This window comes from Lissotriton vulgaris, chromosome 12, assembly GCF_964263255.1.
Source record: "Lissotriton vulgaris chromosome 12, aLisVul1.2, whole genome shotgun sequence".
NCBI lineage: Eukaryota > Metazoa > Chordata > Amphibia > Caudata > Salamandridae > Lissotriton > Lissotriton vulgaris.
Genome location: NC_141700.1, coordinates 639,186,971 through 639,211,558, shown reverse-complemented (window position 1 = coordinate 639,211,558; position 24,588 = coordinate 639,186,971). Strand labels below are relative to the sequence as shown.

The 24,588-nt window shown below is 44.7% G+C and overlaps 1 protein-coding gene across 1 annotated transcript in view; it reads right to left on the bottom strand.

Moving 5' to 3' along the window:
• The window catches only part of SLC22A31 (solute carrier family 22 member 31), a 219,581-nt gene that overhangs the window by 135,086 nt on the left and 59,907 nt on the right, over positions 1-24,588 (bottom strand). The window contains exon 2 of the mRNA XM_086945799.1: positions 14,418-14,521. Coding sequence (XP_086801925.1) covers positions 14,418-14,521 — 104 coding nt within the window. The remainder of the gene's footprint in view (positions 1-14,417; positions 14,522-24,588) is intronic.

The window sequence follows — 24,588 nt, the reverse complement described above, 5'->3', positions numbered from 1 at the left end:
GAAGGGTGATGTACTGTGGGGTTCTGTACAGAAGTGGTGTACTGATGTGGTCTGAAGCAACATAGGTGTACCAAGAGCTCCTGTGTGCTGGGAGTTTTGACGGTGTAATGGAATTGGCGCAGAGTTATGAAGTAGGACTGATGCTCTCCAGTGGTACTAAAGCAGTGATAGTATACTGAGGGAGTTTATCACTGTGGTGTTGTACTAGGAGGCTCTGAAACAAGTGGTGTGAGACCCTGTTCAGGAGACCACAGGGCAAGCAGGTGCAACTGGACCATAACTGTGGTGTCTGTGGTCATTTGATTCTGGTGCTCTGAGGCGTATCTCACAAGGACTCTGCAATCTGGGCCAAGAACACACTTTCTACGCTAGACTCTCAGGGTAGCGAGGGCGAGCAGTCAAAGGTTCCTCAGCGAGGTAATGTGGGTGGGAGAGACACAAAACAAACAGGACAATGATTCCTTGTCTAGCTATGTGATTTTCCTTTACTAAAAGAAGTACGTTAATAACACCAAAATAACATATTACACACAAAGAATGTTAGTCACCACAATGCTGTGCACTGCTGGTGCTTTGTTGTTTTCTACACAGAAATCAGTAGACTAGATTCAACCACAGGTGCCAGCTAACTGTAAGGGGAGATAAGCAGTGTCCCTGGTTTCTATGATGAAGCGGTCAGTCTGTATTTTGTTTTCTAGACAATTCTCTTTGAAGTCTGTGACACAGCTTGCAGTCAATGTTCAGCACAAGCAATGGTTTTACCTGAGATGTGGGCACTTGTTAGCAGTAGCATTGCCCCACTGCTCAAAAGGAAAAATAAAATAACGTATTGTTATTATCATTTTAGTTTTCCTATTGCAGTCAGTGGCGGGGCAGGGCTAGCCAGAGCTAGGGGAGGAGTGGTTTCAAGTCCCTAAGGGTGCACAACTGTTTGGACGGCCCTCTTGAGCCAGCCAAACAGTCATGCGCACTTTACATCTTACCCACCAGGCTGTTATGCAAAGCCAGGTGAGGAACATGCCCAGCCTCCCATTTCCCGTCTGACCGCCGACCCACGGCGCTCATACCAATCACAACGCTGCATTGCAGTAATGCTCAAGGGAGCCCAGGTGCTTCCTGCTGCAGGACCGGAGACAGGAAGAAGAGGACAACGGAGGAGAGGCAGCGGCCAGCCATTTTCAGGTAAGTGTTGATTTTTCTTTTTTCATCCAGTCCTCCTTCCCCCCCGGTCCAGTAGCAGCCGCTACTGCTTGTTAGGCTTAAGTACGAGCATACAGGCGACAGCCGCACGATGAGCAGATGTGCTTAAGGGCTCAGGGACTCGGTCAGGCCCTGCCCTCTTCCCTTTGCATGGGCCTGGTGCAGGGCCACAAACACTGGGAAGTTGACTCTGACTGGGCAGATGCTGGCACTCCAACCGGTTGGCTTCCATCCTCTGATCTGTGGTGCAAGTCCTCTGTCTCCGTGCGCATAAGATCAGCACAAGTCTGTAGTACTCGTCTGGTGGCGGATGCAGGAGCAGGCATGGTGGGTGGGGAGAGACGGGGTAGGTTTCAGTGAAGAAACACCCATGGAGACAGAGAGACCAAGATTTAGCTCAAGTTACTCTCCCACAAGCAGTCCGCTGTTCTCAGCCGTTCCTCTCTGGGCTCGGCAGCTGGGATTCTCCTTACTCGGTCACTCACTTCCTGCAGGGACAAACAAGCTTCTCCTCTTCCCAGCAGGTGAGGTAGCAGCTAGGTCAGAAGCAGACTCACAGTTCTTCCATCAAGATGTGGAGACTTCAAGTGTTGTCTTCTCATCTTTGGAAGTCTGGATGTCTGGCAGACACAAGTACTAGATCTTCTCAATTTCCTTGAGCTCGAAGAACCTGGAACAGGAGCAAAGTGGAGTAGTATGGGTCTCACCTTTATTCACCCTCCCAGATATGGGATGCTGATCCAACTGTGGTGGTTCCTTTTCATATGCTGCCAATTTCTTTGTAGAAGGTGATGGCTCACACAGCAAATAGTGACAATGCTTGCTCTAGGCAGGAGGACGCAAAACATGAGCACAATGATGTGTGAAGATACTGCACCAGGCTGTCATTGGCCTTCTGGAAGTAGCACTCCAGGAAAAACAAGCGGGCCAGACAAGTCTACTAGTTTCCATCCTTTACACAGGTTCTCCTGGATCACCCTATGACCATGAACCCAAATTGCAGTGCTCGGAAAGTATTAATCAGCAATACACTTTGAAAAACCGCATCATGGAAATTTTCAATTAAGGGTCTAGGGTTATCTTCTCCGGCTCAGAAATGTAGGCACTATACTTCCACTGTCAGGCGAGGCTACTTCACAATGTCAATAGTGTGCCCTGGAATCCCAGGAGAAATCCAAAATGGATCCCACTGTCTCAAACATCCACCACACACATCCACACTGAGTCCTGCTACAATGTAAGCTTTACACAACCGGCACTCAACATGCATACAGGATATTCGTGTAAGGGTACGGATGTCTAATGCAAGCAGAACTTTACACAAGTGGGCCCATCAGGCCCTAAACTGCTCCTTAATCAAAGGAAAGGTTTGTTCAGTACTAGAATTACATATATACCAAGCATTAGCAATGCAATAGGTCTCCTATTTGCGAGAGTTCAAGCTATTGGAATTGTAAATGACAATACCTTGTATTTATCTGTTTTGATAATTAATACATAAATAAAAGGCATTGTTATTTACAATGCCCATAGCTCAAACGCTTGTAAATGCGACACCCATTTCACTGCAAAGAAGCGCCGGCCATTGTCCCGGACTGCTTGGAAAGTGAAATGCAGGAAAGCATGTCATGCCTGCACTAGGCGAAACTCAATAAAGAAAATAGTGCTTAATAAGTAACAACAGAAGTAAAAGGGCCAGCCCTCATGGAAGGTTACAAATGAAGACAAGGCGGCACTAAGGAGGGCCTAACAACCCTATTAACGAATCAGAAGCCATTATTTACAAAGGACAATGACCCAAGCGAATGACAAATATGGGCGGAGAGTGGGCGGGGCTTCAAGTCCATACTCGAATGCGGCCCAGGCTCGACCTAAAATCAGTACAATGCCACCACTGCTTAATGTCAACAAACCAGGATAGGGAGTATGCGGCCACATGCATCAAAGTCCGGTTTTGCGAATCCTTATTTGCGATTTTTAGGGAATCGCAAATAAGGAATCGCAAAAAGGGATGCATGATTTAAATCGAATAATATTTGCGATTCGGTAAAAATCGCAATTTTTACCGAATCGCAAATATTATGCGAATTCTAATTTGCGATTTCGCAATTCCCATTGATTCCTATGGGCCAAAAGGCCCATAAGAATCAATGGAAAGGCATTGACATTTTGCGAATTTCAATTAGCGATTTGCAAAATTTTAATGCATTCCATGGGTGCAGGCGGGGGTCCAAAGGACCCCCCCCCCGTGCACCCCTGAAATGTATTTTGAAGTGCATGTTTCACACACACATGTCCTAAGGACATGTGTGTCTGTAACATGACAGTGTTTTAAAATGCAATTTTGAGCATTTTAATACATTTTCGCAAATTACCACGAGGTTCACCCTCGTGGTAATTTGCACCCCCTAATTGCGAATTTGCAATTTTAAAAGTAATCATGCATTGCTTTTAAGGAATAGCAAATATGCGATTCCTTAAAAGCAATCGCATTTTTGGAATTCGCTAAAAATAGCGATTTTTCCAAAAATGTTTGATGCATCCCAAAAACCTATTTAGGAATCGCAAACGGCCGAATTTACCTATTTGCACCATTTGCACTTCCTAAATAGGTTGAATAGGTTGATGCATGTGGCCATTAGTCCCTTATCTGCTAACGAGCTTAGTGTGCCCTTTCAGGTTTCAGAACCAAAGGACAGGCATACGCGCACATGCGTGCGTGTGTTTGTGTGTGTGTGACAGAGAGAGAGAGCTGGGCCATAAAAAAAGTAAAAATAACAGTCATCCAGGCAAAACACCTATTGATTGCCTCTCGCCTTGATTTACGGATCGTTAACCTTGAAATAAATTATTATAAGGCTGCACAGGCGTTTCAAGTGTCATTTCTATTTACTCGAAGTATCTGGGTGACTATCCGTGGTATACTGAGGGATTTCGTAGCAGGAGGGGTGAACTGAAGAGTTCTGGCAAAGGAGTGCTGTATATGCCCATAGCTTTGGCGTGGACCTCAACAATCTGGGGCTGGGGGGCATGTGAAATGCATATGGGAAATGTCTATTTTGTGCTGCTGTGTATCTAGTAATTTCGCTCTCACTTTAGCGGCTGGTCTCTGGCAGCTCTGCCTGCTAAACTTACAACACTCTGGCACAAGGCCTTCTTTAGCTTTTATTAGTTAATGTCAATAGAGCAGTGCAATCGAAGTTTTGAGTTTTTGTGCTTTTCACGTCACTTCCTCAAGCTGCGGTGTTTTCTGCTGAAAATAAAGGTACAATGCAGAGAGCATGGGTGCAGATACAGGAATTATTTTTTTTTGTTTTTAAGTTATAGTTTGGGTTTTTGTGAAACACCACAAACCACCGCATGGCAACCTGGGTGTTTTATAATGTTCGCGAATTGAAAGCCACCTTCCACCCCGATAAACGACAAAGAGCTCAGGCAGTGCATACTTGCACAGCCCGCCATGTTCAGACACATGGTAAATACTCCTAGTAGCTGTAGTAGGCTTGAAATGTTGCTGAAGTGCTCTAAGAATACTCAGTCCAGACTCCTTGTCAAAGAAATGTGAGATAAGGTTCTCAACTTGACACACAGGGTGACATTTCTCTGCATTGCTCACTACGCCACCAAATTCAAGCTAGTCTGGCTGATGAAGGGTGATACCCTAAAACCGGTCCGAGGATGCTGGTTTCTGGTCCTGGGAGGACCTGGCCTGGCAGTTCAGCCTGGACTGTTCCCATGGGGAGCAGGGTCAAGGCTGATTTGCATATGGCTGGGTTCAATCTGGGTGGGGTGGTGAGCAAAAAAGCAATTGATTAAACCCAGACCTGTGACTGGGGGTGAATGATTGATTTGTTCAGCATTCCGTCCATCATCTGTTCTTTTTGCATTCCCCTGCCGCTGCACACCCCTTTCCCCCTTTTCAGTCCCCACATATCCAGGGTAACAGGCTACATCCCTCCTCTCCAGCTAAGTCCGTTCAGATTATGGAGGGGAATCTTTACATACCAACTAACACCCGGGGTCCCCATCTTTGGTAATCCTTCACAGAGACACTCATCCTTCCACTTACCCTTATCAATGGGTTTGTGATTATTACTGCTATGAACATGTGGTGACGTTGTATGTTCTGTGTTCCAGATGGAGCTGGAGAGCAATCCAAAGGCATTTTGTGAAGACAGAAATCTAAAGAAAGAGCGCTCAAAGGGGGCTTCTTGACAATATACCAGGGGTACTTATGGCAGGGTCCAAGGATTAAAGCGACGGCACCCAGTTATTCCCACCAGTAGCTGGAAGACTCAGCGAATGGTGACTTGCCTGGTATGTATCGCTTCACCCTGTTTAAAAGTTCACCAGATGTTGTGTAGTCCTGGTAGCGAATCAAGCGAGCAGCCAAGGTAGATCTGATCATTGCTCGCTGCCCTTGGATCAGCTGGAAATTAATCGATTAACTTTCCGCATAAAGCCTGCACTTGTCTGGCTATGGGATATCAGAGCTATGCAGCCTGTTGTACTTCTTCAATCTCCCTGTGCCCAGCCATGTATGTAAACAAGCAGCATTCATTTACACTTTGTTTATAAAAATAAAAGAGCTAGTGATGTACCCTGCTTTGCACAGCTGCAATGGAGCTCAGTGACACTGAAGTCACAACAACAACTGTATTCCCATTAAGACATATAGTGTGAAGTATCAGCATCACCATAGACAACCTGCCAAGCACACCGCTGCATTGTTTCCATCTCATACTTTAATTTAACTTGCTTTTATACCTTGGTGGAAGCAAAGATTCTATCTACTCAACAGTTAACCAGTGTGATCAAACATATCATCTTATATGGATTACCAATTGTTACACAGTCCCTATCTGAAATATATATTAATAATCTCTGGGACTTTTCAACACTATTGGGGACCCCAAAGTTATCACCGGAGTCTAATAGGTATGGGGAGAGAAAGAGCTGGTTTGAGTAAAAACAAAAAAAACATTTGTTCCTTTTTAAGAATTTCGTAGCCATCCTCATGATTCTAAACATACAGCCCCAGTTAAGAATGCTCTTTATCTGGCCAAAGGGATGGTAGCCAGGGAGTAAAATGGGTTTCCACAGAACCACTTTCAGGAGACAATGAAACTGCACAGGGAGCTTGACATGGGATTATGAGTAATACCAAGCAACTTAGAGTAGAGTAGTTGGAGCCCACTATGCAGTAAAACAAATAGGTAAACATAGTCCCAAAAGGCACCCATTACTGGCTAGTAACAACACATGAAACAAGGACGACTTTCCTCAGGCAGCTCTAAAGTGTGCACCCTAAACCTTAGTGTCTAGATAATATTGACTCTTCCTAGGGATGTCTTCCTTTTTGTGTCCTTGTGGGAGTAAAGGCCATTACCTGGATATGAGAAGTCAGTCCTACTTTAGGACTTTGCATCATTCTGGGTTTACTTTATTGTTTGGTGTCCAAGTCAGTGGAGGTGAGTATCGGTAGGGCTCACTCCCTCACGAAAGGCGATTCATCAAGCCAACCCTACACGTATCTTACGGAGTCCAAAGACCAGAATCATGAAACTGAGACTTGTTCTGACTTCAAGGTTCCAAGCCCAGAACGCATTAGATGGACAAAGACACTACATTTGATGCCACTTGTCCAATGTTGTGCTGGGACAATGTCATTTTGTGACACCTCTGAATAAATGCCAAGTGAGAGAACTTTCTACTTGCTACCAAAAACAGTTTTTCAACCAAGACCTTTAACAGATTATGACCAAGAGACAGGACTTACTCCTCAGTGGGCACCGAGGGATAACTAAAAAGGTAGTGACTTATGTATGCCTACGCATCTGTGCTCCTTTATTTCAAAATTCAGTTTCTATGAGGTTTTCTATGTAAGCGAGTACATATTTTCTTATACTTAGTTTCCGTTTGGACATCCAAAATGTGTATTAAATCTGAACTCTTGTTTGAACTGAATGTAATCTGTTCCTGCCCACTATCCAATTGATTTATATTTCACACTAAATCATTCTGTGTACACTACAGAAGACGAGAAATACTGTCAGTACATCAACCATGAATTAATTTCTCATTCCCTAAGGTGTTCTCAAAGTATGTTCACTTTAATGTTCACTTTACAAGCAAACTATGAAAATATATTCGCATTTGAGCCCACTGAAATCCAAGCGAACAGGAAATAAGCTTGACCTTGAAATTGAAAGTAATTAAAACAAGCATTGCTAAAACTAACAGAACGGACTTAAAAGTGAGAATGTCTCATCAAGCTCTGATGAGTTTAAGCACCCAATAGGTCTTATACAACCATTCTGTCACTCATCCTTGCACTCACGCATCCATTCTTCCAACCACTCACCCATTTTTGCACTTACCCATCCACAGTAAAATGGGCATATGCAAGATAAAATAATAAAAGTAATCCAGAAGGGCCAATGAAAAAAGGAGGAAATTAATAAAAGGGGACATATATTACGGAAAAACATTAAAAACAAAATGACTGGAAGACCAGTCAAGACACTCAGACGCTTTCTTTCCCAGATGTGATGTGATGCAAAATGCCTTTACCCACAGCGCAACAGAATCAGTGACAGAAATTCCCTAAACCACTGCCACATGCAGTATGTCATCATGTGGAGAACCATAATGTGAATGATATTCAAACAGACAGACGTTGGCTGATCCAAAGACCCTCCCTGAAGGTATATGTATAAGTTAATTTTTATTACAAGGGCCTGGCATACAACTACGCCTGCCAAGCGCTGCTAGCAAGGATTATCGAAGGGCAGATCTTCAACCCCCAGTGTGTCTACAGGCTTCAACAAAGTAATAAAAGCCACATTTAAAGACCTATTGGCTTCCACATACGTTTCTCACAATAAATAAGTCTGGCCTACTCTCTTTGTTGTCATTTTTCATAAAAAACAGATAGGACCTGTAGTATCTGACAAAACTTTTCTAACGAAGCAATAAGGCCCATGGCTTTATATCATTGGCTCATAATCTTAACCAACTCAGGGTATCACATGCTAGCTTTCTAACATGACAGCCATCAGGTAACCAGTCAGCAAAATTACAAATATATATAAAATGACTTTTGACAAAACAATGTACAACCTCTCTTAAGATGGTCTAACGTGGATTATCACAATGCAAAACCTTTACCCCAAGGGTTTTCAGAGGTGGGGAACCAACACCAAAACCCTTGCTTACTAAATTATTCTGCAAGATTACATGACACTAAATACCTATAATACAGGGTTACTCCCCTAAAGGCCTATTGGCTTTAATAAAATCATTTCACAATACGTAAGTCAGATCTACTACATTTGTTGTAACATTTCACAATATTAATGTATCTGACATACCTTTTGGCAATAAACCAATCAAGCCTATTTCCTTTATCACTGGCTTGTCACATAACGCATACCTACTATATTCAGCATAAACTTTCCCATAAGGCAACAATCAGGTGTATATTTCTAAAATGACAAATAAGCACAAAATTAGAGTGGTCAAAACAATATACAACCCCTCCGAAATGGGCAAAAAGCGAACTGCCACACTGCAAATCTTCTTCACCCAAAAGTGTATGTAAGAGTATGTAGCCAACCCGAAAACACTAGCCTACTACAGTAATCCGTGAGATTCCTTAAAATAAAATGTTTACATCCTTTAGCACAGTTGAAAGGCAACCCACCCCTAATTGCCTAGTGGCTTTAGCAAATGTTTTTAACAATAAATTAGTCCGGCCTACTGCCTGTGTCTTAACTTTTTTATAATAAACAGAGTAGTCCAATGGCTTCTGACATGCATTTTCCCTATGAACCAAACAGACCTATTGTCTTGATCATTGGTGTGTCAAAATAACCAACTCAAGCCTACTGAACTGTGCACAAGTGTTTGCACAAGGCAACCCTCTGGCATACAGTCTACAACAAAGAGCGTTAAAAAGGTTTATCAAAGGGCATATCTTCTACCTGCAGGGTTTGTCAGTGGGGGAAACAAACACTGAAACCCTTACCTACTAAAGTAACCTGTGAGAATGTTTGTGATTCAATACCCGCCTGCAGGCTTTAACACAGTACAATAATAATCCCCCTTAAACAGCTAATTGGTTTTAACAGATGATTATCACATCCAATATGTTAGGCCTACTAAGTGTGTCGCAAATTTTCATAATAAAAAGATTAGGTCTATAGTATCTGACATAACTTTTTCCAAAGAACTAATTGGTCCTAAAGCCTTTATCACTAGCGTATTACCATAACCAACACAAGCCTTCGGTATTCCGCATAAGCTTTCCCACATGCAACTATTGGCATACAGTCATAAAAAGTACAAAATTACAGTTGGCAAAAGAATATACAACCCTTTCAACGCCATAAAAAGGTTTCTCAAAGTGCAAATCTAGTACCCCAAGAACCGGTCACAAATGGTAGCCAACACCAAAACCCTTGCCTCCTACGGCAATCTGGGAGATTTTATGTAGCGAAATGCCTGATTTAACACTGTGTACTGGTAATCTACACTTACAGACATATTGGCTTTAACATATGCGTTTGTTAATTAATAAGTCAGGCCTACTGCCGTTGGCATATCTTTTCATAAGAAACTGAGCAGACCTAGGGCCCTGATCATTGGCCGTCACCATAATCAACTCAACACTGCAATACAAGCACTTTTTTTCAGCTGAAGCATACAACTTTTGACCAATCAAAATCTGTACTCCAAAGAATGAACATTTGGATTGAGCAGACTACCATACACATCCATCTATTCACTCACCCGCTCATCAACCCAACCATTCGCACATGCACTCAATCAGTTTCAGGCTCATCCACACCCACTCACTCATCCATCCTCCTCCAACCACTCATCCATTTGTTTACCCACTCAATTATCCATGCTTCCATCCATCCCTTCAACTGCTTTCCCACTTATTAACTCATCTAGCCATCAAATCTCTTAGTCAACCACACACTCCCACACAGACACACATTAATAAACTCACCAATACACACACTTCAACACTTCTTCCAGAACTGGACTCAACATGCTAGAAGGACTGCAGCCTCAAAAAGTGGGCATTACCCTGCAGATAAGCCTCGTAGAAATGGACAGAATACAATATGGGCCACCAGGGAAGTAGCTTCACTTCCGGCAAGGCCTTGAGAAATGTACAGCAGAACGCCCCCTTGCCATGGGCCCCAAAAAGTTGACAGCAGCTCTGGTTACACTTGTTTGGTTTAAGCTAACCTGGAGGTCAAACGCTCCTAATTGCAAGTCACCTCTGAAAGGAAAGGAGGTGACAGATTTTTGCATACAAGCTGCAAGAGAAGGAACCTGTGAGATGGCACTCTTCCTATAGGATAATGGAAGGTGATTGTATCTGAATCCAGTTAGTCCTATTTTTGCAGGCCTGGTATCTGGCTGAATGCTCAGTCCTTCATAATACTGCAAAATCTGTTGTGTCGGCTCACTTAAACAAACTTGGCAAACACAGACCTTGTCTCTGGGATTCCACTGCCCCGTGAGCAGCACAGTATTCAATATGGCTGCTCTGTGAGCAAAAAAAGCACAGCTCCCTTCTCCCCCTGGAGGCAGTTCTAACTTCAGTTTTATTTATTCCACCGTTACTATTTCCTCACAGGTGGGGACTCAACAACACTGTCTATATTTTTATATTGATTGTTTGACATGCTACATATCCACTTAATTCTGTTAATTATGATGAATAAACTGAAGTTCATTTAACTTACTTTAGTTACGTTCTGCCGCCCAATAGGTGGATGCTTATCGTTTCTAGGTCTGACTCGCCCAAGAGTTTTCTCGGCTTTGATTTGGCTAAATTGTCCTTCTTTTGTTTTCACTATCCGCACACTTACCTAATATGGAGGACGCCACCCATGCTCCTGCCACTCTCGCTTCCATTAGCGCTGCACGTCCACACAAATGGTGACCTCAAAGCAAGCCCAAGCACTTTTCCGAGCTAAGTAAGCGTGCAGATAGGAGCTCGTTTAATCGACCCCAGTTATCAAGTTCACTTTGAGACCTAAAGGTCCGAAAGATGTCAAAATTAATATTAGTCCTCGTTCAACATTCTCGGTTATTTGTGCCAAGGAATGGACTCAAACCTCTGTTAACAATGGCTCATCGACCTCTGGAAAGATGTCGCTGCCATGCTTTCCAATGGCAGGTGTTTGGTGGGTCATCTAGTTAGGTTTTAGATACGGTTTCAAGTTTGACTTTGGCCCCAGGACAGAGCCAGACCCCATATGTGCCTAGTAGTATCACCCGGTCCCAAAAATGTACATGTTGATCATGGCAGAACTCTTGGACGTGAGGTTTCCTTGCTCCTGTTTCCAGCTTTTTATATTAAGGAATCACAGGTAGTAAATCAAGCCAGCATGGTGGTAGCCCATGGCGCGGAGGTAAATTGTTCCTTCAACGAAGACGGAAATTTGCTTGCCTCGCCAATTATGGTAGATTTGCAGCAGCTTGCAGGATTAGCAATGCTTTCCAGAGGCCGTATTTTAGATTTGGTGTTCACTTCAAGAGGATGAGTTACGCATTGTAATTATTTTCCTAGAGACTGGTGTGTGCTGTTTACAATCCGGATCCAATCAATTTCTAGTCCTAGTCCCAAACTGCTTGTTTGTGGCTGTTCAATGGAATAGGCGAGGTCAGAATCTTTATCGGGGACACGAATTGATTCTTTATCTAATCTTCACACATATAAGGACACCGTTTAAAAAGAGTATTCATTTTAGTTATCTGGGTCAGGAATACTATAGTACAGTACTAAAGGCATCTCCTTTACTACAAAACCTAATAAGGCTAAAGTTAAAATGTATTTAGGTGTAGATTGTCAGTACACAGCGTTGAAGCAGGCTTTTTGCTACATAAAATCTCCCAGATTGCCATAGGAGGAGGTAAAGGTTTTGGCTATGGCTACCCTTTGTGACAGATTGTCACTCGGCTTCCGCATTGCTAAGGAACTGGCTGACTCATAAAGCAATGTCTGAATGAGCAGAGTGACCCATGGCATAGTAAGTGGCCGCCTGGTACAACGAGCAGCCCCGGCCACTGTTGACTTCATTGATCACCACTGCACATTAAGTGGAACTCTTTGAGCAGCAGAGTTGGGAGACTGGCAATAGAGCAACATATCCAGTGCTGCCCAGAATAGTTTAACAGAACCTTTTCATAAAGTGACCAAACCCTTGAATGTGTGATCTACTCTCAGATATACACACAAAGTGAGGCTAAGGGACCAGTATTGGTGCTGCAAAATAGAAGAACCGCTTTCCCGATGCACAGGATACCCGAAATAAACACAAGACAATATTGGGGCCCTGATGGAGCCACTTTTAATGTTGTAGCGCACAAGAGGCTTCTAGATTGATTGCAGTTCCCGGGCAAAAATGCATCACATAAGTACTCGACTGATTTTAATCTGCACTTGGCAAAACATGTGTCAATCTTATGTCAGATGAAAATGTCTTCTTTTACAAAAATCAATTATGTTTAAAAAAAAAAAGTACCACCGCAACAGTTCCACAGGTATTTTCTTCTCTATGCACAGCATTTTGATGAGTGATGAGCATTATGACTTGAAATTACTGACATTTACATAATTATCTGCCTGCGTGCACATCGTTTTTTGGGAGGGATGCACAATTTTGTAGGCAAATGCATTATTTGCTTCTACAGGGAAATATTTTTGTTATGGACTCCTGCTCATTTTGCTTCTGCCAACCCATAGTGGCTCAATTGTTTAGGCTCCCTCTTCAGGCCAGAATTTGCTTTATATTATGTGTTTGGTAGACACAAGTCAAGAAGCATCTGCCTCATTTTCTGCAATGTTTATGCAGATGCCAAACGTTAGACAATCTATGATCAGCCCAAGTTTGTCTCCTTAAAGTTGCATTGCTTCACAGATCTTGAATAAGAGGTCGCGCTTTTCAGGCCCAGCGCCTAAGTTATGGAACTTCTTCCAGTTGGGTATGAAACTTACATCTTCTCACATTCTTTTCAGAAAACAAATTAAAACCTTTTGATTTAACTATTCTTCTTTATCATAAATGAAGTCCTACTTTAGCACTACATAGCATGTGAGGCTAATGAAAACTGCACTATTCCATTAGTTTAGCTTCATGTAAAAACTGCGTCTTTTAATTAATGTATCTGGATATAGTCACTCGGTGCAGCAAGGAGTTGATTAATTATATCTGCAAGGCTGCCTTTGATCCCAGTGCAGGCCATTGAGAAATATGCTGTTTAAGTCAGGTGTGACAAACATCTCTGGGTACAGGTGACAAAGGTAACTGAATGCAGAGGAGAGTCGGTGGTAACTTTGTGTGGGGTGCATCACAGGAAAAATGTTTCAACCCAGAAAAAAAACCATGAAATTGGTACAGCTTATAAATGGGAAAAGGTAGAGACAGAGGTTGCAGCCATCCTGTCCTCAAACATACCTTGTTGGTACAGAGTACTAAAGATCACGTATTGGTTGTTCGTGAGGACATAGCGGACTATAAAGGTTTACTTCAACTTTGATTTCATAATTGCTTGTAACTTTTGCAGAAACATGCTAATCCTAGTGAAAACTCATAATGCAGTGATGTTATGCGTGGATGCTGCCTGTGCATGCCATGCTTGGGCACAATGATTCAGCAGTCCTGCATTTACAAGTCAGCCCCAAACAAGCATATACTATTAGTTCAGATCGCAGTCTCACAACTAGCAAAGTAGCTCAGCGTGAATGTTGCAGAATTAGCAACCATCAATTGCAGGTTAAAATGTTGGCTGAGCCGCCAACTCAGCCTTTCAGAATGTTGAGGATGATAAGGGGGGGGGGGGCATTCTGAATGATAATTGCAACTCATACAACAATGCTATAAATTTACGTGGGAGACATAAAGAGTACGTTATTACACTACATGTACACTAATCTGAACTAATGAGGTACTCCGAGGTCAAAATGCAATAGGTATTTCTACAGGCTGGGCTCAGTGCCTCAAGTCACCACCCCTTCTGAAGATAATCGAAGAATGAAGCTGCCATCTCTGCCCCCACAAACAGGCCTGGCATCAACTACATACCCTGGCATTCTAGCGCTTGTTTAGGTGCCCGTTTTGAAGTCTTTCAAGGGGTCTTGCCCAGGTTCCAGGCTCTTCCATGCAATTTTGTTTAGGAAAGGGGCTTACCTGTCACAGGTGGACCCGAAGACGAGGAAGCCACTCAGGTAACCAAGCATGAAGCTGACCTTCTCCACTGGTACCTTCCAGTGATTGTCACACACCAGGTCCCACTGCAAGGAAAGAGGTGAAGTTAAAAATCTGTGACCACCTGGAAAAGGGTTGCTTTATTGAGCTAAGCAAATGAAACAGATCAAACATACTTTACATGTCATTAAAATGTTTTTAAAATATATGTTTAAATTTCAATCTTTCAGTGTTAAATTTATAATCTCCAAGACTTTGTTTTGAAAAACTCAAATTGGGTCATCAACAAACTCATCAATTTACTGAGATGCATTGGCACTATTAGGAAAACAATGATGTTTTGTACGTCTTATGCTAGTACATAGACGGAAAGTGGTATAGCGTTTCAATTTTCCTTTTTACTACTTAAACTTATGGACATTTTTTTTCCCCCCAATTCAAACCATGGTGCGATCCCACAAAACATTGGGATGTTCACCTGAAACGTTAAAAGCAGTGATCACTCTTGAAATCCTGATAATTCGACTAGGTATTTCTGCATGTCCCCAAACTAAACACAACGAAAAAAATCAACCATGTCAGCTCTGAAGACCCATCAATTGCTTGGGCAGGATCCTCATTGAAAAAAAGTTGCTGTCATCCAAGCTCCTTCCACTCAACACAGCAAAGGCAGTCGCAGCTCTTCAAGCTGGTCCCCCTTAGCGTGTGAATTGATTTTAGAGGCGTCTCTAGGCTCTGTCCACAAGGACCTGGGCATGGAATGCATGTAAATGTATACTTGTAAAGCGCACTGTGACTCCCTCTCGGAGTGTCCTGGCGCTGTATACCGCTGGGGAACCCTTCCTGGGTTTGGAGCGGAAGCTGGGCACCCCCAAGGTGAGGCCAGGCATCCCCGGCGTTGAAAGGACCGTTGTGGAGATTAAGCAAGCTAATGCCCAGAGTTGCAGAGTGGAACCTATGGTTAGAGTAGGCACCGAGGCGAGAATTATCGAGTCCGCGGACATTTTGACCCAAGACCCTGCCGCGTCAGGAATTGAACCCTGGTCCCTGGCCAACCTCTGCTTCCGGGTCTGCCGCTTCTAACCAGTGAGCCACACTTCTCATGTATATGTTCTATTTGGAAAGCATGAACATAGCCAAAAGGTTGCAGAGCGCAATACAGGGCAAAAGACAAGCAAACAGTTAACAAGTGTTTGGAGCGGAAGCTGGGTTCTGGGGGAAGGCATGCGCCATTACTGCATTGCGATGGCAAGGTGATTTTACTGAGACACTGTAATGCAAATCTTTGGTCAGTCATGTCTTGCCTGGGAGTAGATGTCACAGTGCATCCTCAAAATGACCTCCAATTTGTCAACCCCTCATTTCTGATAAAAAGGACCACCCTGTGGACGCTTTTATGGCGACATCATGTTAGAAATCATGTATTTGACTGCACTGATAAAAGACATCTATGTTCAAATTGTCAAATATTCCCAGAGCTGCTAAGCAACCTAATTTCTTGCAAAACATCTTCAGTCAATCATTGTATTTTAGCCAATAGTGCCTTGCCTTGTGAGGCTTATACTTTCACATTTAACATTGGGCGGCGCAAAAACCCCGGCAAGCTGGGGATGGCTTTTCAGGTGTCAAGCATGATGGTTCGTTGCCGGTTGATACTGTGAGTAAATAACATTTTGTCAACATTTCTTTGATTACCTCTACAATCACTCACACATTTTAGATACTCTGCCTGCAAATTTGTCAGATTCACACATGTAATTTATTGTTTAAAAAGTAAGGCAAAACCTTGCTTCTGGACGATTCTTATTCTTTTAATATGTTCCTCTACTACGTGGTCACACACAAAATGTTTGTCTTGCTTGCTAAGGTTCACTCTAAATAAAGCTGGCGTCAGAAACAGAATACATCTACTGCAAATCAGTTTTGTCTCGATTTGCTATTCTGAGACCTCAACTACTAATGAAATATTGATTTAAATTCCGTGTAGTAGCTCACATTTTATAGACTAATTCACGTTTCTAGTTTGGGGAGGGAGTACATTATTTTACAAAAGGGAGTTGCGGAATTAAAGCTTTGAAAACCACTTCAAGATAGCATGACTTGGAACTTTGTGATATTTCATTCTTACACCCCAACTCACCATTTTTTTCCAGAAACATGATTACAGAACATATTTGAGAAATCAATCTATTGCATGTCAAAAAGTGCTTTACTAGCCTCTAGCCTGTCTGTGCACATGTCCTCACAGTTTCATCTTCCTCTGCGGGGTGCTTTTTCAGCTCAACATTTATTTAAGTTTTAAAGGAAATGGAAACACAGGAAGAGGCTAGCATTGCAATAGACAACAAAACAGGCTTTGTCTTGAAAGGACAGAGTATCAAGCACACCTTGCACAACATTCCTAGACATAGAAACAAATCTGCGACCTGAGGCCTGGACAGGTTTGTGCGACAGGAAACAATGAATGCACACAGCAGCAGCCTGCCACTAAGAATGGAAACAAACGGCTCGATTTATAAACCAAGCACGTGTACGTCTTGACATACTCAGGCAAGATTTCCAAGAGCAAGATGTTCAGAAAATATATCCTTGCGCTCACAAATACTTACTCGCGTACTATATTGTCTCGAGAGGGCAATAAGGAGCATTTGTAAATTCAAATCAGGGGGTGGAGTTTCCATGGAAAGTTTGGAAAAGACCAAAGACTCAATCGTATTTGGGTATCCTTTAAAATCTTTCTAACTCCTAGCCATCCTAGTAATGGTTGGAGATGTACTTAGTGGTGTAGCAAGGTCAGGTGGTACCCAGTGCGGAAAATTTCTTGTCACCCCCGGCTTGACAAAATGGCAAAAATGTGTGTTTGAAACACCAATTTTTGCCATTTTTTCACCCCCCACATTGATGACACCCGGGGCGGCCCGCACCCACCACCCCCTCCTTCCTACGCCACTGGATGTACCCCTGCCAAGGAAGGGGTTTTACAGACTGGAAATGGTCGAAAATGTATCCTGACCAAGGGCAGGAGTATATTCATTTCCGGGTAAGGTAAGACCAGCAAACGCCCTCACATTGGGAGGGGGTGGAAGGAGAGCTTCTTCACAAGGAAAAACACTTTCCCCATGGAGAACATTTTTGTAAATAAAATGTTCCAATGCACCAATTGAACCCCATGCATAATTGTAAAATTGTAATTATGCAAAAGTTAACACCTCTGCACTGGCAGTATGAAGGGTTTCACAAACGTTTTCCAGGGGTAGGCCTGGGTACATGTGACTGTAGTTTTTATGAATATCTGAAAGATGTAAACCTGCATCCATGTGACCTTTCTTTGCGAATTGGGCCATTGTGTCTGGAGCCACTGTGTGCTGAGTCCTAATCTCTGAAACAACATTAACTGCTCAGCGTTTCCAACATTGAGCTATGGGTCCATGCCAAGGGCTGACTGGCAAGGAAACTATGTCCCTGCACACCACAGGTGCACCTGTGCAATGCGGACCATGGCATTCATGGTGTGACCAAGGATCGTTTGACGACTCCCGGTTCCTACCCAGCCGCACATCCTCAGAAGGCCAGGTGAAACCACAGGTATTGCCGGACCTCCAGGGTGGTGGAGTTGGCTTGACATTCCCGTAGCCAAATACGCCATGGTAACAACGAGGACTACCCGTCCTACCATTAAATATTGGCATCCCCAGGGGCCTCATTACAGAAAGTGCCCCAGGGACACAACGGGCATGTGTGGCTGTGTTGTCCGCCCCCGGTGCAATTTGGTATCACCGAAGGGCCTCCAGACATTTGTGCAGTCCCTTCTATAATACAGATAGTGATGACGCACATGTTGCACCAGCACGATCATTAGAGGGCATTCCCTCATTTGCAGAGGGGCAGGGCCCAATGCAAAATGAGGGAATAACTTGCCTCTGCACCTGCGCCGTATTATGGACGCAGAGGAAAACATAGCACCTTAAAGCAGACCTCTGGAGGGGAGAAAAATGGTCTCATGAACGAATCAGACATCCCCTTGCAGGCAGGTGCAGTCACTCACTGCACTGGCCTGCAAGGAGATCTCTCTCTCTCCGCCTAAAAGGGCAGGCAGGTTGCCGCCTGCACAATGAAACACAGAGCGGCTTTGAAGCACCCATTCTGTATTCCACTTGAATGCGCTGGCCCAAGTTCAGCGCGACTTCGCAGTGCCCTGAGGGAAGCACATTCACCATAATAGGGCGCACTATGCCCGTTTGCGCCTGGCGCACCTGCTTTCAGGTGTGCCGTGGTGCAAACAGAAAAAGTGCGCCTTTGAGGATTTGGGTGTATTATATGATATGGTTCCTTCTTCGGTCCTTTGTCCAATTCCAGTATGACCGGAGGTTAAGGGTGCCATATTTATGCCCAGAAAATGAAATGCCCTGTGAGGGATGATGCTTTCACTAGTCAATGGGCTACCAGGATCCCTTCTGCTCTATGATCGGCAGACACGAGCAAAGATGGCCATGTGGCCGTGATCCACGACGGCTCCGCTGCTGAATATATAAAAACAGAGGATGTTGAAAGTGGGCTATGACCACATTCTGGGCAGGTCCCTGCAGAGGCGAATCCCTGAGGTTTCAAAATTTAAAGGAAAGATTACTATTTCTAATACCTGGAGGTGAAAAACACATCTCATTGTGAACCATCAAATTATGACTAATATTATGAGTTTCCTATTGTAAAAGTACTTCAAGTTCTAAAGATTCTACCACCTTAGTACAGGACTACAGGTCTCCATAAATGTTGAGAATTTCGCACCCTTCTTCATAGAACTGCTCTCCAGCATCAAGTGTTATCTATAATGGGAGTGCTCTGGTCCTATGCTACTTGGTGATCAACTTGGTCATACTAGATAATGGCACACACTCTGAGGGCAGCATCATTTCTGATATGAGTAGAAAAAGTGCACAACCAAATCGGAAATTACAAAAAAACGTGCATCAAGGTCACATTCACGCTGTTGTCATTTCTCCACGTAAAAGCTGGTGAAATGCCTGGGATGCAAAGTGTTCCAAAATGGGGCGTTCCCATGGGAATGAAGTGCAATAATCCCAATTCCTGCATTAATGACATATTTCTTTAGGAACAATCAGGGCTAAGTCAGAATCCTATGGTATTCTCCCAGAACTTTGAATATTGGCGGTATCATTTCAGGACTAACCATCTTGTTACAGAGCCCAATGTTTGTTTCCTCTGAATGTGGATTAGTTTACTTGGGTTGATCATGGAGGTACTGTATACACTAAGTATATCTTCATTGCAATAAAGAAGAATACAATCAAGGAACACCGCTGTAGAAACAAGTATGAATGTATTCTATTTTAATTGGCCAGACCTTCCTCCAGTAACATCAATTGTTCCTTTGCAGACAAGGTTCATCTTGGCTCACATTGGATTTGTCCTTGATCATTTCAAATAAATCAATTCCCAGGCAATTTAGGGCTAACCAGGCCCAAACGACCTCAGCTGAAAAGGCCATACACAAATCTCAAGGGTAAAAAACAAGCAGAACTAGCACACGTCTATTTCAATACTGCCACAAACTGTTATTATGATTTCTATTTTCTTAGAAGGACCACAGTACATGCTTCTCTGACCACATCTTGGAGGATGCAAACAAATAGAAGCACATTTTCACTATAATCAGGGAACTGGTCAAACCCATAGCTCCTAACAGTTTTTTCAATTAAAAATGTATGTGACAAACTCTCTGAATTCAGACATCAAGTCCTCAAAATAAGGAAAACTAATGCACATGGTCATGTTGACATTACTTCTAGAATGATCACTTCCCAATGTGAAGTTCAAGGTAATCACGGAGGATGAATTCTCACATTATTAAGTATCACTAAAAAAAAGAACTGTCCTGTTGGCACCACACCCATCACTATCGATTAACCCCTCCCCTGCTGGTGAAGGAACCACTCCGTCATCAGCCGCTGTTGCGCTGTGCTGATGACGGAGCGGTTCCGTCACGGCCCGCTCGGCACGCCTGCGTGGCGCGGATTCCGCGCCGGCGCTGAGCGTTCCATTGAGCGGGCGGGGCCGTGACGGAACCGCTCCGTCATGAGCAAAGCACAACCGCGGCTGGTGGCGGAGCGGTTCCGTCACCAGCATGCGCCCCCCGCGCGGCCGCCCCGCCCCCTTAGCACTGCGGCAGAATAGCCGCCGCAGTGAAGGGGTTAATAGCCCAGTACTGGCTTTGTAGAGAAGAAGGGAGGAGTATGCTGTGTGGTGTATGTCGTATATGTCCTCAGCAGCTTGCATAAGTAACTATTCTGCGGTCAACTAAATTGCCACAATTATATTGGATAATTCTAATATTTGCTCATAAAAGAGTCAACAAATGATTCAATTTGTAACAGGCCCCACACAATTAGTCATTGTGCTCGCCGGAATCCGCATCGCCTGCCGTGAAGGCAACGGCCCTATTGACACTTCTCCCGGCACCTACTGCCTTGCTTGCTTCTCCTGGGTGCCAGCAGGAACCAACACATCGCTCCGCACCGGATCGCGCCGCATTGGCCTACAAGACCCAGAAGGCCTTGCGTGACGCGGCGCAAGGAGGTCACTAGAGGGCGCCTGATGCCCTCTTAGTCAGCGCCGGCCTCCCACAGTGCGGGACGCGCCGGAATCCGCATCGCCTGCCATGAGGGGAACGGCCCTATTGACACTTCTCCCAGCACCTACCTGCCTTGCTTGCCTCTCCTGGGTGCCAGCTGGGGGCCAGCAGGAACCAACACATCGCTCAGCACCAGATCGCACCGGACAGCGCTGCATTGGCCTACAAGACCCAGAAGGCCTTGCGTGACGCGGCGCAAGGACGTCACTAGAGGGCGCCTGAGGCCCTCTTAATCAGCGCCGGCCTCACGCATCGTGGGACGTGCCAGGGCGCTGCCCGGGCCAAGGGCGGGCCCGTTTGAGCCCGTTAGAGACTGGAAGAGGCCGGGCCGGGCCCCCTCTCCAACTCCAGCGGTCCAGCAAGTATGTTTGAAATCCATTTAATTAAGTCTTTTTGAGATATTAACATTTTGGGCTTTCTTGTGTTTACTGCACTCAGCTTGAGATGTATACTCGTGAAGGAAAGAGTAGATTTGCACCTTCGGGGGAAAGCATCGCAGGGACACTGGAACCATTTTTAATTAGGGCCAGCTCTGTTCTTGCACATGAGATCGCTCTGAGCGAGCGTCGTCTATCCTTAGATGTTTTACAAATTAAACGCTCATCATCGGGCGCCCTGACATCTGCACGTACGCCTGAACGCTGCTTGGTCACAGGCTCTGACTCTTGTGGCTTAGTCGAAGGTGTTGGTCAGTCTTCACATGCCTCGCTGGATTTATCGACAATAGTGGAGGTCCCAAATACTGCCCCTGCTGATGATTTGGCCTTAGAATGTACATCTGCTGGCACCTGAACACGTGCTGCTACAGGACTGTGCCCAAATCCAAACCTAAAACTAAGGAACCTATGGTAACTATGCCGGAGCCACCCATAAAAAGGGGGAGGGGGGCCACAAAGGCAGAAAAGTGCAAAAGTCCAGAAGACCAACAAGAATGGGGGGACATCGATTATGACATCTCCTCTGACCGCAGAACCGCAGTCTACAACATCTATTAATGGCACTGTGAACATTGACCCGCTGGGTGTTCCTCCTGAAGCTCTTGAGGTTCTATTGGTGAAAATGGGGGCCATAATTGAGTCATCTCTCTCGCCCATCCTTGATAGGTTAACTAGTATTGAATAAAGATGGACTAATTTTGAATTGCATATTGTGCCTAATCTTCATACTATTGAAGCCTCTCTGATACCAACTGAAATTCCATTGAATGTACTGTGCAATCCTATAATCCCAAAACCCACTCCGCCGACCACCTCAATAGCCAATCCTAGGTTTCCATCTTATAGTAGAATTGGCAAAGAAGGTTTAGCACCTGTTGCGGGGCTGGTTGCTCCGGGCGATCAGGTGGATGAGGATGGGAACATTTCTAGTGAATTTGCCCAGTTAATACCGAGCACCCCAAGGGAGGGGGTAATAGACCCCGGGGTAGTTCAGAAAGTAACATCACACACAATCGCTCTAATCGTGGCATAGGCACTCAATTAATGCTGGCCATCGGACAGTCTGGCAGAAATCCCCTTCCCATGTATAATGGTTCGGCCCATAGCTCTGTCGAGGATGGTTTTAGAGCACTACACCTCCCACCAGCCGCTGCTCCTCTGGTAGTGGTCTTGAGGCTATCAGTCAACCCGCTGTTTTTCCTCTGCCTGAGATAAGCCCACAGTTAGTGGTGAGTACAGGGACAGTAAGTCCCATTATATCGATGGTACTCACAATGGCAGTGTGGACTGCACTCCTATCCCATGTCCCATTGATTTGGGTAGAGTTGAACGTGATGGTGATTATACCCATAAATGCAGAATTCTGAGCTGGAATATTGCGGGTTTAAGATCTAAAAGAGATGATTCCAACTGGCTATCTTATATAAAAACATACAATATAATTGCCCTCCAGGAGACCTGGGACAGGAGGGGTAATTTCTGGTTGGACAGTTTTAGCTCATACTTCTTACCTGCATGTCCAGCTTTAGCGGGCAGAGCAAAAGGTGGTCTTTTGTTTCTTCTTTCTTTAGACCTAAGGGGCTCTGTAAAAAGGTTAGAGATAGACTCTCCCCATTGTCTGATATTGGAGCTTGGCAAGCAAAACCATCCAAAGCTTTTATTAGTGAATATCTACAACTCAGGGGAGTGTGATTATGTAAATCAGCACCTAAGTACTTTGAATTATTTTCTTAATGAATATAAGTTAAAGCAATCTGCTTCTTATTATGTTTTATTAATGGGTGATTTTAATACGCACTTATGTGACTCACATTGTTTATTTGACTTTAATTATGCCACAGCCCCACATTTTGAGCAAACTACACGGGGCGAGGGCCTTGAGTCCCTTTTAACTGATGCCAATCTTTTCGAAGCTAGTTTCCCTAACCCTCAAGATCGGTGCCCCACGTTTAAAGCCAGGTTAGAAATACCATTATAGTTTATATTTTTATGTCCCCTGTGTTATTGAACTAGGTCATTTTTTATAATGTCCAGGAATCACCTTTGAGCGATCATAATCCAGTTATTCTCATCTTGGATATTACCTGTGGCATCCTGGGCAAAGGAGGTAGGAATTGGGTCCCGAATAAGGTGTTACCTTGTGATCAGGGGAGGAGGCTTAGATGGGCCAATGTAACCCCGGATACATTCCTCAAGGGCCTGTGGGAGAAATGTCCAGATAGTATCACTATTTGCACTGACCCTCTAAGCACTAAGAATGCGGTACTTAGAGCTTTTGAGGGCATTTGTACTCAGATAGGCCGTGACCCAACTATAAAATCCAAACCAAGAACCACATGTGGCCCGAAGTGGTTTGATGAGAAATGCTCACATGCTCAAAGCTCCTTAATCTTAGCCCTGAAAAAACAACCTCGTGATAGGGATCTGATAGCCGGGTGGAGGAAGGAGTATAAGCAAGTACTTCACTGTCGGAAAAAAGAGATCAAGAATGAGGAATGGAGGGGGCGTGGCCGGCAGCCAAGCGGGATGGTCAAAAGTTAGAGCGGCTCCCTGGCCATCGCCATAGAAATCCACCTATATCATCCGTTTTTACATCGTGCGACCCCCCCACAGAGGTGGGGGATCACTGAAGCCTCTCCAGGTGCGCTTTCCTTGCTTTTGGAAGACCCCCGTGGCGAGCACGGCTGAAAATTCCCCCTGACTCCGGCAGCCTCTCAGACACCAAGATGGCGACCGGCATCGGCGGCCGTCCCTGAGCCCCGCCGCACCGGAGAAGCTGAGACCTGCTGGGGGCCTGTAAAGTGCGGTGGAGGTGCCGCGGAGACTCCGGGCGGCGAGTGGGTTCTAGGCGGCCGCGTCGAGGAGCGCCCTGCCTGGCCGACGCATAACGAAGGCGGTGGAGAAACACAGGTGAGGGACCCCGGGCCGAGGACGTTATTACGCGAGTCCCCCGGCTCCTGGGCCTACCTGAAGTGAGGTCGCGGCCGGCAGGGCCTCCCCCTTGCGGCGTCACATCGCTGAGTTGTCTCCTGCCTGGGTGGCCTCGTTTCCTGACCCCCCCCCCCCT